Genomic DNA, 12,651 nt, shown 5'->3' on the forward strand with positions numbered 1-12,651 from the left:
TACAAACATCTCACATATGTGTCCATGGGGCTGAAGACATTAGTGGTATTGTATGAGCTATCCCTTTTCCTTATATCTATATACCTTAGTTGGAATGAGGGAGAGACTTCATAGAAAAGACATTTGACAGTAACTGGAGAAAGGGACTGGAAAATTATTGACAGAAGAAAGAAAACACATGAGAGCCTCTAGATTTCCTTGCTTCCTTATTTTAGAAGAATTTTTCCTTCAGTATTTTATTTGCCCCTCTGTTGTTCTTCATGTTGGAGATGGTTCAGGACATAAAGGACAACTTCATAGCAGAAAACATACTGATCCTGCAAGGGAAAGGAAATCACAGAACACATGAAAAATGTTTGCACCACCTACACAAGTCACTCTCACCTGCACTTCACAGGTGCACTGCACTTGATTTCAATACTATTTCTACAGTATTACATTTCAGTACTATTTCTATTATTTCTTTCAATCAAAACAAAAAACACACAGTGAAGAAATAGGCCACCGCACCCTAAGACAAATCCAAGCACTCCCCTGACACTAAATGTATATGCTGATAAGTGACATTCATCCTCCTTTCACACCAAACCCACCTCAAACAGAAAATTACTTCACAAAAGCAGAAATGAAGACAGCAAGTGAATTCAAGGTCTTGCATCAATGCCAACTAAAATGTAACTCAGATGACAGTGCAGCTTATCTTTATCTCAGTGGTACAGGTGTGAGGCCTAATACATGTTTTGGGGTGTAAGGTGGGACTGAGAGTTTTAGTTTTTTCTTTTTTTAAATGCTGTTATTTGACATTTCCTTCCTACTCAAAGTGCATATTTTAACAAGACCTTGTGATGTCCATCTCTAAAGTGAAGTTAATTAGCTCTAGACCTAGATTGCTCCTAACACATTCATTTAACTTCTGGCTGAACATCTCCCCAAAGGAGATGTCGAGACATCTCTGGTAGTATCAGTGATTCATAGCAGCTACAGTGAGGCCTTTGCTTCAGTTGTAATGCAATTTGTAGCTTAAGAAGTTCAGCAGAGTTCCCCTATAGCACATGCTTTTGAAGAAGGAAACTCCCAACTTTTTTTTTTTTTTTTTTTTTGTTAAAAAGCACAGATTGAAACAGCACAGCATGTTAGAAACTGCATGTATTTATAAATTTATTTATATAAATACATTCTGTTTCTCACTGGTATGCATCTGATTTAATCATTGTGTGCATTACAGAAAGTCTCCTGCCCCATCAGAGTTAGAATTCCAGTGTCATTCCTTTCGCACATACCTGGAGAAGCCAGACTCACCTCTGTCTGAACCATCCCATGTCGCTGCAGACGCATCGTGCGCACCAGATCTGAGATGTCAAACTACCAAAACAAACAGAAAGTTACACATTTGAAAAAAGACACACACAAGCATATAAAGGGAACATCCCTAGCAGCAAACCAAGGGAAGCAACTAAGTAGATTAACCACTTGGTGGTGCAATAAATTACAATTCACTATAGCCCATGCATGTTCAGTATATCACCAGCATGTTTCTGGGCAATATGGATGTGGCTCTCTTGCTTACTCTTACTAGGAGCTGAGTGTGCAGAAAATAGAGCCCCTTGGTGCAACCTAACAAAGTGTTTTTTATTTCCTCAGGTCTATGAAGTTCTAGACATTTAGTGGGTGCTTAGAAACCCTGCTGAGCTAAGCATGACATAGCTCACCTTCTCTACAAACTGACAAAAAGATTTCTACACCAGGCCACTGAAGGACATAAATATAAGCAAGCTAGCACCCTCCTGTGGATCACCCTAGGAAAGATACCCCTGGTCATGCTGGAAAGGTTAATTTACATAGCCCTGTCTTGGGCTGAGATGTTTGTACACTGAGTTTTTGATTCAGTTTTTTTATTCTGGTTGTCTTCTAGCTGCCCTCCAACAGCTCATGGATCTCTGACTGACCAAGTACCAAAATCCTCAGCCCTAAAGCCATTTAACACGATAACTCCATCGAGTACATCCAGCCAGGTAAGGCAGGGATTTTAACTTTGCTTTCAACTGCCCGAATCATCATGGCAACACACTGCTGTTTCCAAACCATAAGTCAGAATTCCGCTACGGCAGGAGATGTCCTTGCAACATACCCTAGGAACATCTCAAGTAGCACCTAACAATGTTGGATTGCTGAGGTGTCAATAAACAGGACACTGAACCAGATGATCAGTAGATGTCAGAGCTCTTCTCCCCAACAAACTGCTGTTTTACACCTTGACTTATGTTACATTAAGACATGGCCAGAATGCTACCCTCAAAAGCATGGCATGTTCTTTAAGCAAATGAATAGTTCCAGTGGAACATTTTTCCTGCAAGTCAAAAGCACAGCTTAGCCCATCCTCTTGCGGTACTCACATCGAGGTCTCTGCTGATCAACCCGAGAACAACATCTATACAAATCAGGGTTCCCGACCGTCCAATGCCTGCACTGCAGTGAGTTACGATAGGACCCGACCTATGGACGTGCCGCATGTAGGAGATAAAAGTAAGCAGGTCATCTGGTTGAGAAGGGGTGTCGTGGTCAGGCCAGGCGATGAAGTTCAGATGGGAAATGTGCCGTACTTCACCTGTCTGAGGTTTAAAAACAACAAAATGTGACTCGTGGGAAGAAGAAAAACACAACAGGTAAGTTGTCAAAGGAAACAGTCTCAGAAGAGAAAGATTTGCCCAAGGAAGGTATTCTGTAATTCAATAAAACAAGAGAAACAATGAGCTAAACTAAAAATAACCAGCAAGTAATGAAATTGTATAAGGTTCACTGTGCAGACTGAGCTGATCACACAAATGAATGAACCAGCCAGACTGAATTATTAGTGAATTGCATATCACTATTTTTGTGGCCAAAGGCACCTAAGGAGCCGAAATTTAGAGTCTCATAAGCATAATGAAATAATTTCCTGGCCCAACTGCCTTCTCCTGTAAAGGCCACAGAGTATCACAAGCTGCAACAAGTTGCCTAGTAATGATCACTAGACAAAGAAGAAAAGCCCCAGGTTACTTCTCAATGCAGCCATTAAGATTGAAAGCAGGCAATCCAGAAGTACGAGGATAAAAATGCCAATACTCAGAAAAAACATCTCAGCATGCAGAATTCAGTTTACTTACCTGAATCTCTTCTAGCTCCAGCACTCTAATTATAAAGCCCTTCAGCTGCTGGAGTCTTATAAGAGCAAGCCGTAGTCTATCGTTTATCATGGTGGCTTTATTGAGTACATCTGGCCAGTAACGTTGGCATTTTATCTTTTCTCCTTCAACCTCCTGAGTCATCATGGCAATCACAGTACAGTTTTGCTCCCAAACCATTTGCCAGAAATCTGCTACAGTAGTAGGGAGAGGTCCTTGGCATGCAATGTAAACAAACTCTTCATTCCCCACTGGCATGCGAATGAAGCTGGCGTTGATGTATCCGCCTTCGATCCCAAGAGGTACTCGAGTAGTATCATCTGCAATCCCCACACAACAAAAATATCTCAGTGTTATGTGTGCACGTAATTAGACCTTCACACAACAGAAATGCTGAGCCTCAGACAATCACACAGTACTTATTTGCCAAAGATGTCTCCAGATCTTACTAAAAAAAAAAAAAAAAAAAAATCACAATACTTGCTTCAGGATACTAATCAGTATCTCTCTTTGAATAAAAAAAGACGGCTGGGGAGAAACTTAAACCATCATAAGGGAAGGATGTACAATTTGAACTGCAGTTCCTCTGAAACAGAGGCTGATTATTTCTCATTCAGAACTAGCCCTTGTCAGTTCTCACTTCTCCTTCACACATCTCCCAGCTAACAAACAGAATTTTGTGGCAGAAAAATCTACAGATCATAGTACACGTCTGCTTTTCCAATTTTACACGGGTAAAAACAAAAAACCCTTGTTCCAAACATATATCTCAATTAAGACACAAGATCTGCTGAAACAACTGTAGAATCTGTGAATAGCCATCCCTACAGACTATAATAGTCTTTTGTTCACTGATCTTAAACTGCTTTACAAATGCTCACTTGAAATGTGTAGGAAATGAGTGGTAGATCTTTTTTTTTCCATACTCAGTAGCAGAACCTGGGTTTGGAATCAAATCATCTCACTTCTGATCCAATTTATCTGACCATACAGTTGGTGACAAATCAAGTTAGTTAGGACTTACAAGGAAGTATGTTTTTATATCTATTCTTTTTCCTGTTCTCCTTTGCTTGTCCAATCAAACACTGATCCAAAGGTTTTAACTCTTGAAGGTTCTGTAAAGAAGCGATTACACATGCATTAGAAAGCAATGAATGGCAGCAAGTGTTAAGAGTGGTCATGTATCAAGTCTTTAACAGACACAAACATAATAATAATAAAAAAAATCCCAAGTAATTCAGTCACGGGAAGGAATCTAATTTCACATAGCTAAGAAAATACACCACCTTGAAACAAAACAAAAAACCTTATTACCTAGTAAATATTTTACTACATTATCCCAAAAAAAGAGATTGTGTAACACGCTTAACTTCAGACTTTGGAAAGGTTGTTTTCACATTCTGCAGCTAGATTTCACAGCCTTTATTTACATTGTCTGTGCCTGTTAATGTCATATTCACTTGGTAATTTACCACAAGTAAGAATGATGTAAACACACTTGTGAATTGAACTCCCAGTTCAAGTTCAAACTCATCTCTCAGCAGCCAGTGGAAGGAAGGGAGAGAAGTCTTTGGTAAAAGAACCCTTTTCATCCCTTCAGAGCTGCAAATTAAAGAGCTGTGGTATTTAAGGCAGTACAAACCAGCCATTCTAACTGTTTCAATACCAGGAAAAAAAGACTTTGAAGGACAAATAGTTACTCACTTCAATCTCCTTCGAAGGGACTCCCTGTTCCAGCAATCCTCGCAACATCCTGATCACTGACTTTAATTTGGCCCCTGAGTACTTGCCTCCAGGGAGCACATTCACAGCAGAGAGTGCAGAGATCTCTTCATTTGTCACTAAAGGGAAATCTAGCAGAACAAGACTGATTGATGTAAATATCAATAAATACATCAGCTTTGATGAACCCAAGAACTAAAAGTGGTATTTTCCTAAACTTCCAATAAATACACTGAAACAAACTTCAAATACATTTTAAATGTAAGTTCTTCACATAATGACCTACAAAATTGATGAATGCACATAGGCATGAATTCAGAACTCTCCACTTAAATATCACATCCTGTGACTTCATTTTTAGCACTTACATTCAACATGTCTTTCAAGCGGTAATCCTAAAATGTGTTTAAATACATATTTTTTTCCTCAATAAAGTTTGCTTTCTATCAGGCCTTCAGTGTTCCTCTGAAGCACAACAAAATTAATGGAGTTTGTCTGGTACCACAATGAAAAGTGTTCTATATCTCCTGACTTAATCAAATGGTTTACATGGATTAATCTTTTCTTCTTTTAATGAACACAGAGAAAAGGCTGCTCTATATAGATTTCAGAAGCTGACACTTCTAACGCTATCTCAAAAACTACAGACTAGATTCTGCCAAATACATCAAATGGAGTAGTGAAAGAGTCATGGTAAAGAAAAAAATATGGCCTAATTTGAGCATGGAGTAGCCACTCTGTGAAGCACATGATATATTGATCTGACCACAGTCAAAACCACACAAACCATCTCTATTGTTACAGCTTTTGTCAGATAGATACTATGAAAGAAAACACCTCAGCTGGTTTCAACTCTATAACTAGAAGCCAAACATTGCCAATACTTGTTCCTATTAACTCTCACACATTTATTACACAAAACTATAAACATCCTCTCCAGCGGGCTGCTGAGCTGTTAGATTTCCCATTACACATAACACCACACACTCCAAACATATCAAGGACATTTAAAAATTCACTTCTAACATTTTGTCTACTTTATTGTGATCTTCATCTTCAGTTTTCCACTGATAATTTGTTGAAGTTTTACCTTTGTTTACATGTTCCTGGCTGATTGATTCAATCGGCAGTTCATCACTTCCCCACGTGATTTCATCTTCATCTGCTTGGCTCAAGGGAGGTTGAGGAGGAGATCTAGAGAAGACAAGGTATGCAAGAAAGAAAGAAAGAACATTCAGGGGTAGCAATCATATTAGCAATCCAATAAAAAACTGCCAGAAAGTAATTTATAGCTACAAGTATTTCTGGACTGGATACATACCAGTATTCTCAAAACATTCCAATTTTTTTCCTTTTTAAAATCTCCAGCAGGGATTTGAAAAAGGTGACAGTGGAAAAAGAGCTGGGAAGATGTGAATCTAGTAAAAACTGCCACTGCATTCACTTTTCAAAGGCTAAGCAGTCAAATAACATCCAAGAGCAGATTTGTACCACTCACATAATTCACTACCTATACACTAGAATATCTGTTTTCAATTGCAGGTTTTCTAGCTTTGTTGGAGATGGAGATAAATGTATTAAGTATTTTATTAGGTCATAATGTCACTGCCCGTGTCAAGTCTCAACCCAAAACTTCCCAGAAACTTAATCAAAACATAAAAAGTAGTATATACACTTTGAAACTTCACTTAGACTAAGGACTAAAATTATTTAGCACAGGAAAATGATCCTGGGAATTTCCAAGATTCAAGATGGCTCAAAGGGATAGTCAGTAACTTGGCCAGGTATATCCTTAAAAAAAGAAGCCCCAAACACTCAAATGGGAACAGATGGACCAGTTGAACTATATGATTTAGTTTCTGTGCTCTAAAACCAGAAGAAGTGACATTAAAGAAGCTTGTAAAGATACCAAGTGAAAACAGCATTGTTTGAATGTTTTCTTCACGTGCAAGTACCAAATTGTTGGGACAATGCAAATTAACTTATTAGGGACCATGTGAACACAGCCCAGTTACTTGTTATAACCACATATCAAAGGAGTAAGTAAAACTAGGGTATGGTAAACCACATAGAGCTGACTAGTATTCAGGCAAATTATAACCTTTTTAAATGACAAGAATAGACAGGGTACAATTCAACAAGACATTGCACAGACTTTCTACTAAGTTTGTTTTGGTTTGGGGGTAGTTTGTGTTTGTTTTTCCCCTGCATAACATATCCTTCTTCAGAGTTTCAGACATCACAGTTTTGCTTTCAAGGAACGCTAGAGAAGAAATCTTACCTTTCTGGCACAGCTTTTACTTCACAACAGTCTTCACAACCATTTACATGTGTTGGCTAGTGGAAGAAATATTTCAAAACACATTAAAGGACATGGTAATAACACTCATCCACTGTAAATTTTAAACAATTAACAGCTACATGGACTATTTCTGAAGAAGACTAAGTTCAAAGCAGCACATAATGAAAGACTTTCCTCTTTTAGATATCTCATTAACCCAAAATAACAGAGGATGAGAACACTGAGGACTTGGAAAGAGGCCCTACTGTACCAAGGCCAAAAAGCTATCTTAAAATCATTCCTGACTCACAGCAGCAGCAGAGCCAGCTAAATTTTCTCCAGTTGACTTCTCTGGTTTCTAGTACTTGAAAATGTTTTATGAGGCAAGTTTGATAGTGAAAACTTCTTCCTCAACTGACAACGAAGACTCAGCAGAGAAGGTATTTTGATCCTCCTTTCAAGAAAAACTCTCTAAAACCATTTACACTTATTAGGCCAGCCTGTAAGTTTTCACTGTCATACTCAGATAATTTTACTTCTGGATCTCCCAGAGCACACTGACAGAGAGCCAGATTCTCAGTTTGACTCTCAGCTCTACTAACTGTACAGAAAGCTGCAGCAGCCAGGATTTCCTGGGTAAACACAGTTCTACTGATTTGAAATACGAGACAAAACCTGGGTACCTAGTGACTGATGTAAAACAGCACATGCAATAATGTGGGGTAAACCCAAATACAGAAGTGATTCAAGTTAATGAACATATCCTAGCAAAAAGTGAGAGGAAAAGAAACCCCAAATTTACATTTTGGACAGCTAAGTCTACACAGCATACATTGTGACTGCTTGTATTTGATTTACAAGGCAAGGTTTTGGTAGTGGGAGGTTATGGGGTGGCTTCTATGAGAAGCTGCTAGAAGCTTCTCTCATGTCTGATAGAGCCAGTGCTAGATGGCTTGAAGAGGGACCTGCTGCTGGCCAAAGCTGAGCCCAGAGAAATCAGAGGTAAAGTTAAGCCTGGGCAGAGGGGTGGTGGGAAGGTGTTTTAAGATTTGGGTTTATTTATCATTATCCTATTCTGATTTGATTGGTAATAAATTAAACTAATTTCTCCAAGTCGAGCCTGTTTTGCCCGTGATGGTAATAAGTGAATGATCTCTCCCTGTCCTTATCTCAACCCATGAGCCTTTATCTCTCCTGTCTACTTGCGGAGGAGACTGATAGAGTAGCTCTGGTGGGCATTGGGCATCCAGTCAGGGTCAACCCATCACACTGCTTCTCTTCTTTGGGCAGGAGTTAAGGAAACCTTTTAGACTAAATGCCTGAAATAACATTAACAAGATAGTTTATTATTGCCCTTTTTGAAAAAAAAGCTGTTGGGCTTTATATGAGAAAAAGAGTACAGTAACTCTATGCTTTGTTCTCTTGTTTAGTTAATTTATGATAGAATGATCATACACTATTTAAAAAATAAATATTTGTACGCCATTTACAGCTACCACTGACAAAGATGTTTTAACTTAAAATACATGTAAAGTTATTTCCCCAAGTTCTATGCCAATGAGGAAAATAAGAAATTGAAAGAGTGTCCAAGAAAACAAAACCAGCAGACACACGTCTGCCAGCTTCTTGCCATCTCACCTCTGAAAAATCTTCAGGTAAAGAAGACCCATCACAATCTGTGTCTTCAGACTTATCTTCTGTCAGCTTTCCATTCATCTCTACTGGAACTGGAAAAATCAGGACATACAGCATAAACACACCGAAGGACGCGTAGGAGTCACCTCCTCGCAGATGTGAATCCTGCTATACCCATATGGCACTACACAGGAAATACAGGTGCCAGAATTACCAAGAAACATCTTTATATCCCTTTGCTACCCATGTGTTGGAAAAGAGGGCTTAGCGCACAGGATAATGAGACTCTAGGCTTCCTTCTTTTTAACTAGAACAGCTGTCATTACATGTGAGATTGGTTGCACACCTAACAGAATATCTGTGCTACAGTATAATGGATGGACAGGCTAGTGCTAGTAAGTTATCAGAGTCTCATGATAGCAGTGTTTCTGCAGTTCAGACCAGCAGTACGGTCTAAGCCAGGATTCTATTTACTCGCTGTATTAACAAGAATTTTGTTGTGCCGAACAAAATCTGACTTGGATCTGACTGCTACAGTAGTTCCCCACTGCCGTATCTTACAGATTCAAAGCATCTCCAGTTGCAAAGGCCAGATCCTAGCTAGAAGAAACTTGAAGCAGTGGAGCTCCAATGAAGTTCTGGCTGTGTCAGGACCTCAGTGTTCCCTGATTTCTAATGTAATGACCAGTGACAATAACTCAATGAACTTGAAGAGCGGCAAAAGAGCTGAAATAATGATAATTTTGGATGGCATATCTTGAGTTCCAGAAGGAGCCTGTACAGAAGTAGCAAACATCTTGCTTGAACGTTTGGAGCATACATACATGGTGTGACACCACAAAGGAAATAGATATCCCACTCCATGCTAAATTTCAGTTAATAACAGGTGCAGCTAAGGAGATGGAATAAAGGAAAATAAAAGTGTACAGACAGAAGCAGGTACTGGAGAAAATTACCCAGTCTTTCTAAAAGACACAAAGCAGGTTGGCAGATGTGTTGAGATATCTCACAATCAATGTCCAAGTTGTGCAACCTGCAATCAATGAAACGTTGAAATGCCTCAGCATTTCAACCTGACTGCAGCTGTAGAGCCATGTACCTAAACATGAATTCCACCCAAGAGGTAATTCCAGAAGAGGGTTTATTTTCCCAGATTACTCAAAGCAAAATCCAGATTTACCACACCAGAACTTGACTTATTAAGTTGTATCTGAAGCTGACTGGAAACAGCAATGATTTGTCTGTGTTCTACTTGGCAAACTTTCAGTTCACACATCAATTCAATGTCAACTCTTCTTGCCAAATCAATGCTTACCTGGCATCTTGTTTCAAAAGAGCATTTTGCTGTTAATGATATGTTTTTTTAATGGCTCACAGTACCTGACAGGTGATCTTCTGATGTGGCCTTCTTGAGATGAAGAAGGCTCTGAGCCTCTGAAGTTGTATTAGTACGATTTAAGAGGTTCTGGGCTTCCTCATCTACAACATCCAACAGATACTGGACAACTTCATTGTGATCATCCTCATCGTAGTACTCATCATCTGCAACCTCTGTTTCTAAAGACAAATAGTATAAACTGTCAAGTTTTACCAATATAGGATGTTCTGTGGGGGTAAAAAAAACTAAAGAGGAAGACACCATGGCACTACTTCTAGCTTTTATCAAGGCTACTCAATCCTCTCTAACACAGGATCTTATTTCCATAAATTTACTTCTAACACCAACTAATTCCTCTAAAGCAGAGCATACAACTTATGAACTTAAGACTGAATAATGCTGTCCCCCACCTCACCTCCTCTTACCTGATTTTTCAGTGTGTTTAGAAAAATCTGATATCTGACTGGTAAAGCCAATGGAAGGTGCATCTCCACATCCTGAGAGATTCATTAGTCCTTTTGTGTGATGGATATTGTTTTCTGTATTTGCCTGAGAAGGTCCTAAGATGCCACTGCCATTTATCTAAGAAAGCAAAGAAGAATACAAATTAACTCTTAAAGAGTATGGCAATCCACTGAAGCAGCAAGCAACTCTCAAAGTTCAATGCTCTACTTAGCAACAAATAAAAAACCCTATTCATGTAATATCTCATCTGAGATAGGGTGAGGGGCGGGCAGGACTGTCATTCAGCACCTTTTAGGTGCGTTAAAAGTTTCACACAAAAAGAGCAAATACAAACATTTTAAAGCAACTAAGAAAAAAAACCCACGTGGTGATGAAGAAGCAACCACTACAAGAGAACACACAGTTGTATTTAACATTATTATAACCTCTATAAAACATATGCAGGCTTTAATACATTTGGTCCCACAACACATCATTGCTCACGAAAAAATAAACACACAAAGGGGGAAAAAGAAAGAAAACCATCTGGTAAATAGAACATGGAAGCATCTGCAGGAACTGTGACAAGAAACAGGTTTTTCTGGGTAACAGCCTCACATCCTTCTCATAAGACCATTTGTCTTTAAACAAAGCAGTCCCAAAGAAAAAGAAGATCATGATCACTGCTTATTCACATCAAATGACAATAGTGGATTTGCATACTTTCATTAACAGACTGTTTAATTTATTTATTTTAATAATGTTTGTGAAGCAGATTTTTTCTCTGGTTAATGATAATACACACAATAGAGGAATATTTACCTTGGGCCCATAAGCCTGAGTTGTCTTTTCTGTTTTATCACAGGGATCACCACAGGAACAGCCTTAACAAAAAAAGAAAAACATGACAACTTCACAGGAACGTTTTCACAGAAATTAAATTAGCCTGTATAAATTCTTTTTATGAAGGAAACAAGGTATTTAATACTATGTTATAAAATGAGTAAAACTTATATCTGATGGACTATACTTTATAATGGCTTTTTGAATGTTACACTGAATGGGATCAGAGGGCATTAATATAAGTAACCAAGCCTAAGCACAGAGAAATATTCATAAGTAGCTTAACAACATACAGCAGAAACACTTGCACCTTTGGGAAATAGGGCATGATCCCTTTCCCTTGAAATGTACAAAATACAACCCCACAATAATCTGTCGCCAACTTAAAAAATATATATATTTTAAACATCATCTAACATCTGGGTCCTTGTTCAAAGGCACCTTTTCCCTTCTTGGTAAAGAAAAGAGAGATAAGATATCAAAGAACACTGCCTATCCTAGACATCCCATTACTAGAAAAATAAGTAAGACCAAGTGGAACCAGTAGATGCTATATACCTACCTACTAGTGAAGTTCTGGATTTTCATATACATTATGCTTTTACAAGCTAAGAAACTTGTCGATGAAGTAATAAAGCCTAAGATTAATGTTATACCTTGTTGTGAACCTATGCGTGACAAGTCATCTACAGGAAGGGAGTTTTAAGTGAGGTCTTCCAAGATTCTGTTACACATCTTGTTCCTAATGAATATCCTGGCTCAGTTTTTTTGAAACAAAATGTGTAGGATGCTTGTATAGTACGTGAGCAACACTGTGAGAGTTGCAACAATTCCATAAGGCAAGATCAATACTCAAAGTTATCTAAATACATCAAATGAAATGTGAGAAAAAAGACTACGATGAATCAGGACAAACGCAAAGTGCCACATTTCAAAGAAAAAACAAATGCAGAAGACAGTAAGTAACCACATAAGCAGTTGTTCTGCACAGAAGCAAATGTAGGTGGTAAGGGATCCTGAGTTTGAGTGAACAAGGCACTCTTTAGCAAAAGGAAGTTCATCTCACTCAGGATGTACTGACAGGAAAGCTGCCTGGACATGATTCTTCCTGTCTGCTTGGTGCTGCTGAGCCTCACCCAGTGCCGTGTGTGGGACCCAAAGCACCACGCTTGAAGAGGAAAACAGCC

At 38.6% G+C, this 12,651-nt stretch overlaps 1 protein-coding gene across 1 annotated transcript in view; it reads right to left on the minus strand.

The window, feature by feature from the left end:
• Window positions 1-236: 236 nt before the first annotated feature.
• Window positions 237-12,651, minus strand: part of PTPN13 (protein tyrosine phosphatase non-receptor type 13) — a gene marked incomplete at both ends in the record, with an annotated part of 91,249 nt that continues 78,834 nt past the window's right edge. Inside the window, 12 exons of the mRNA XM_080343110.1 lie at window positions 237-317; window positions 1,300-1,362; window positions 2,394-2,609; window positions 3,144-3,481; window positions 4,186-4,276; window positions 4,866-5,014; window positions 5,974-6,077; window positions 7,165-7,220; window positions 8,803-8,885; window positions 10,180-10,356; window positions 10,603-10,759; window positions 11,444-11,505. Coding sequence (XP_080199236.1) covers window positions 237-317; window positions 1,300-1,362; window positions 2,394-2,609; window positions 3,144-3,481; window positions 4,186-4,276; window positions 4,866-5,014; window positions 5,974-6,077; window positions 7,165-7,220; window positions 8,803-8,885; window positions 10,180-10,356; window positions 10,603-10,759; window positions 11,444-11,505 — 1,577 coding nt within the window. The remainder of the gene's footprint in view (window positions 318-1,299; window positions 1,363-2,393; window positions 2,610-3,143; window positions 3,482-4,185; window positions 4,277-4,865; window positions 5,015-5,973; window positions 6,078-7,164; window positions 7,221-8,802; window positions 8,886-10,179; window positions 10,357-10,602; window positions 10,760-11,443; window positions 11,506-12,651) is intronic.

Source organism: Nesoenas mayeri (genome assembly GCF_963082525.1).
Source record: "Nesoenas mayeri genome assembly, chromosome: 4".
Taxonomy (NCBI): Eukaryota; Metazoa; Chordata; class Aves; order Columbiformes; family Columbidae; genus Nesoenas; species Nesoenas mayeri.